This window comes from Frankliniella occidentalis, unplaced genomic scaffold (genome assembly GCF_000697945.3).
Source record: "Frankliniella occidentalis isolate FOCC.00 unplaced genomic scaffold, Focc_3.1 Scaffold182, whole genome shotgun sequence".
Classification (NCBI taxonomy): domain Eukaryota; kingdom Metazoa; phylum Arthropoda; class Insecta; order Thysanoptera; family Thripidae; genus Frankliniella; species Frankliniella occidentalis.
The window spans coordinates 427,457-432,251 of NW_026267308.1; the positions used below are offsets into that span (position 1 = coordinate 427,457).

A 4,795-nucleotide genomic window follows, 5' to 3' on the forward strand; every position below is an offset into this window, starting at 1 on the left:
TAGCGAAGCCCATAACTCCACTGACCGGAAAATTTTCATTCTGTTTGTCTGTTTGTTTGTCTGTCTGTTTGTTTGTCTGTCTGTCTGTCCACACGATTACTCGAAAAAGAATTGAGATAGCGACCTGGGATTTTCAGGGTCGTTTTGTATCGTAAAAAGACAGATCGAGTTCGAAGATGAGCATTCTAGCTCAAAAATTGGCTTTTTAAAAAATCAAGAACAAAAGGTTGCAAAATATTTGTTTCTTCAAATATTTTTTTATGCGCTTCTAAGAGGTAACTCGTGAAAGAAGAATCATTTGGGCGAAAATTTCGCCCGTTTTGCTCTATCTTGTACCGTTTTGGCGCTATGGCTCATTTCTTGGGGAAAACAACGTGAAAAAGACAAAAAGGTCTAATAAATCGTAAAAAAGGCTTCATGTCACAGAATTGAAAAGGGAACAATCCTTAAACCACACATTATGGGTCGAACCACACCCTCTTTTGGGCTGAAGGGTCCCTAGATTATCTAGTATCACTAAAACGTTGATTTTTACATAACAATCTGTCAAAATTCGAACTTTTAATGAAAACCGTTACCGAACAGCAGAAGTTTCATATCCCTAATTTTAGAGTACAAAACCCCTACAAATGGTTTCAGTATGTCAAATTTTGGGCCCTCCCATTTGCTCGTCCCGGGTGTCAGCGCCGCAGGCCTAGCTATATGTGCGCCAGGCGCGTCGCAGCGTAACAGTGTTTCGTGATATATCGCGAAGCCTGTTACGCGAGACGTGGTCTGGCGTACATATAGCTAGTTAATGTCTACAAATGCTCCAAAATTATTTTCTTGTTTTAGATAATAATTTTCTGATGTTTTCATTGGTTCAGCCCTAAATGACATGTCTTTCAAATATTTTAGAAGTTACGGAAAGGTTTTATCATTATCGTAGCTTCTGAAATCTTGCGCGTTAAGTGATAATTGGGAAAAATTACTCAAGTATGAAAAGTGTCGTTCCTTTACAAACCCAAAGTTTCCGGAACTAATTTTTTTGTTTGATTTGTTTCAAAAGGAACCTACCTACATAATTAATACCTAGTTTTGATCACCTGACTCGTTTTAAGTCATAAAAATAACCAGAAACAACTAGTTTAAAACTAGGGGCTTAACTGTGATGTAAGGCCTTAAGTTACGAACGCCTGATTCAAAGCGCATGATGACATATTTTGATGTAACATTTTCAGATGACTTTTTCTTTTGGGTGCATGCGCACCCATTGAATGTTACGCATGGTGTCCTTCAGTCGCCACAAATTAATGAAAGTGATATCGATTATCTATGGGGCTGGAATGTTTGCTTGCGAGTGCGAGTGGGTGGGGCCTCTCTGTACTCGTGTGGTATTTCTTGTTCCTGCAGAGCTTGTATAACGCCATCTGCCATGTCTTAAAGAAAATAGTATCTGTTATCTTCGGATTGAAACATGAATTCGATGGTAAAAACGCAATTTGCTCCACTTCTTACTTGGCCCATGCACTTTTATTTCTTATATATTATGGTCTTTTCGTGATGAGAGTTTGTTTTACAGCATGCATTTAGGCTCACATTTGCGTTACCAAAACTGTTTGGCCTGGTACCTGGAAGGATGCTCATCTTTCAGATCTTAACTGGTGTCATTCACATCTCTTTTTCATGTCTTTTTATCATCCTGATCGTAACGCTGATAATGATTAGAGATACAAAAACCACCGATACGGCCTTGATATTGTTGGGCCCAGCAGGTCTCTGTTTTATGTCAGCTAGTTTCGCGCTCAACATTCCGAGGAAAAGAAGGTGAGAGGTTCGTCATTGAGACACAATGACATTTTGAGGTGGAGGGAGTGGGGCACAAATCCAAGAATAGGAAACAGGATTTGAAAACTTGTTCGCATTAAGATATATTAAAATAAGCTTCAGGTTGCATTTGGAGCCACGAGCTCCCCAAGGCCATTTCATGCCAAATCAGCAAAGAGTCGTTCTACGCCAATCCGACAGAGCGTCATTCTATTGTTCAACACACAGATTTGCAGAGTCCTCATCGGTCAAAATGGATCTCCGAGCTAATTTTAAGATATCTCGTCGAACTTTCCTCCATGTGTCCAATTTTTCTGTCCCAAATTATCGCCCCACTCTAGTGTCGATCATTAGATAATGATGCCGCGCGTATTTCAGATTTTGTGGAACATTATCCAAGCAAACCCCTCGACGAACCCTTACCCTTACATAAGAGAGGGTGGGGCTGGGGCAGTGTGTAACAGACCTCCATATTCCGAATGTCTTGTCCGGAACCAAAAGTGAATGTTCATATACTGTGTTCTGAATGACTATGGTCGTTTGCAATAGAGAACGCCTAGGTTGGGGAGTTGTAACGGCTGTGAGAGGACGGCTAAGTCGGGCTCATCCGATTTTTAGGGAATTTTCATCATCTTACGACATAATCTTTTTGGGTCGAGGTTGTTGGGTTACAAACTACCCCGAACTAATTATTTTCTATCGAAGTGGACACCTTAGCATTTGTAAAATGGTCGCTGTCACAAACACAACCTCGAGGGTTTTCGGTCAAAGGCCACATAACAGGCTGTGTACCCTCTGGGGCAGTGTGTAACATGAACGTCTCGGGTAGTCTACGCGGCGGTGTGTAATAAGACGAATCGTCTTATTTGCATATCAATGATATGCCTGTTCCCTCACAGTTTCACTAAACACAAGTTTTTGTTTACAGTTCAAGTTTACAAAATATATCCAAAATAAGTACTTTTTCATGTTTTCAATTAAAAACTCGTAAATTTAGGGAAAATTCCATTTGAAACATTAACTTTGTTGATAAAAACTGCAGCTGTTATGGAAAGGAAGGTGAAGCTATTTTCTACCTTTGTAGCTGTCTCCAGAGCTCAATCCTACCCTCTGTTACACACTGCCCCACTGTCCTGTCCCCTGGGGCGGGGCAGTGTGTGTTACAAATGCAGGCCTTTGTTCAACAAGCTCTAGGTCATACAGGAATGCGCCTAGTAATACATCCGAGCAGCTTTTAGGTTAAGTAAAAGTCCAATCTATTTTTCTGCGCCCGATTTACCTATGTTTTTTCCATAGTTTGACTCTTGTGTCCAAATTCCAAAATCTGTTACACACTGCCCCACCCTCCCTTACGTCTTTGGCAATATCGGATTCCCCCTATAATTTCCGATCAAACGAAACTACATGTGGTAGGATTTGGTGGATTGGCAAACAATATACCCGTTAAAAACGGAACGTATATGGGTCGAAGGGTACCCGACTCGCCAACTCGTTGCACACAACGAAAAATTCTCGCAAGATACTCGCGACAACTAGCGTAAAATTCGCGAAAAAATCGGGAAAGTCTCGCCTTGTACTCGCGGATACTCGCCATTACTCACATAAACTCGCGGAAACTCGCTAATACTCTCGAATACTCGCGGACACTCGCGGAACTCGTTGTACACCCACTTGAAGAGTGGAGCACCCCTCGACATGGGTCATATAGTATATCCCGTATTTGCCGGTATACAAAGTCGCATATGGCATGTATACGGCTAATACATTATACATGCATGGGGGATTATGCCGCATGCATTTTCCCCCATGTTAGTAGGGTCATGAAAAAAAATGGCTTGTGCTCAAGTGGACTTTATTGAAAATTCCCGGCCTCGATCTAAATATGTTCCAAATTGACATCTGTCCGCGCCTCACCACCGAAGTTACTGCCATTTTTCAGATGGTAAAGGTTACTTTGTGTGAAATTTCATACCTGACTGCGTCAAATATGTTTTAAAATTTAGAGAGGCCGTTGTAAATTACTCTCTCCATCGGAGCGTTTTGAAATTGCACAGAAAGTCATACTGACTGCGACTGTGGGCGACACTTAGACGTTTCTTTGTCAAATGGGACTCAAACTTATTTGTGGGACAGGCGCGGATGGTTCCCATCGTCGGAAATGTCTTAAATTTGCCACATATTCACATCGAGTCATGGACTTGCGAATAAAGTCCACTCTACCATATGTCAATTTTTTTAAACACCCTTCCCCATGTATGTGTATGACATATACCGGGTGTCTGGGAGAAGACGCGGCAGCTCGAAGGGTTGCCTACACACTGGCTTGCAAGCGCCGTGGGCGCGAGAGGGGGAGCGGTGGAGGTGGCGGGAGGCGGCCGGTCGCCACGGTCTCCTCCAGCCACCTCTCTCTCCCCCTCTAGCCATGGAGTAAAGCGGTATTAGTGGAGGTCGGAAGGGAAAACCCACTGCACTTTAGCGTAGAAGCATGAAACTTTGCACACTTGTACATTGGTACCTAAGGATTGATTTTTCAAGTGGAGGCAATCGATTTGTCCCTTAGGATTCAAAATAGAGGCCATTTTCCAAAATGGCGGTTGAATAACCACTTAGGCCCCTTTGTATTGCTTCCTGTACATATTCCGGTCTGATATTCGTGCGGTAAAGATGCTATTCGACAGAGGAAGGTGTGCGGAACCCGACGCTGAAGTCGGATTTCAAGTATCTCGTCTAGATTTTGAGCAAAGGCCGGATGAAACATTTCGTACTTTTTGTGAAAATAGTTAAAGTTTGGTTTAACGACTGTAGATCCATTCCGAGCAGGTTTTTCGAAACGTCGGTCCTTATAAATGTTGTCGGCCATGCCTTTACAAAGAGAATGAGCTTTCGTGGAGCTCTGTATGTCTTTTAGTTTTACTTCTAGAGCAATTCAAAGCTCACCATGCAGCTTGTGTTGACGCCTCTGAGGGCGTCCTTCCCATAAGAACACGTG

At 42.5% G+C, this 4,795-nt stretch overlaps 1 protein-coding gene across 1 annotated transcript in view; it reads left to right on the top strand.

Moving 5' to 3' along the window:
* Positions 1-984: 984 nt before the first annotated feature.
* The window catches only part of LOC127750387 (uncharacterized), a 42,312-nt gene continuing 38,501 nt past the window's right edge, over positions 985-4,795 (top strand). The window contains exon 1 of the mRNA XM_052271985.1: positions 985-1,806. Within this exon, the coding sequence (XP_052127945.1) occupies positions 1,619-1,806 (188 nt within the window). The 5' untranslated portion in view covers positions 985-1,618. The remainder of the gene's footprint in view (positions 1,807-4,795) is intronic.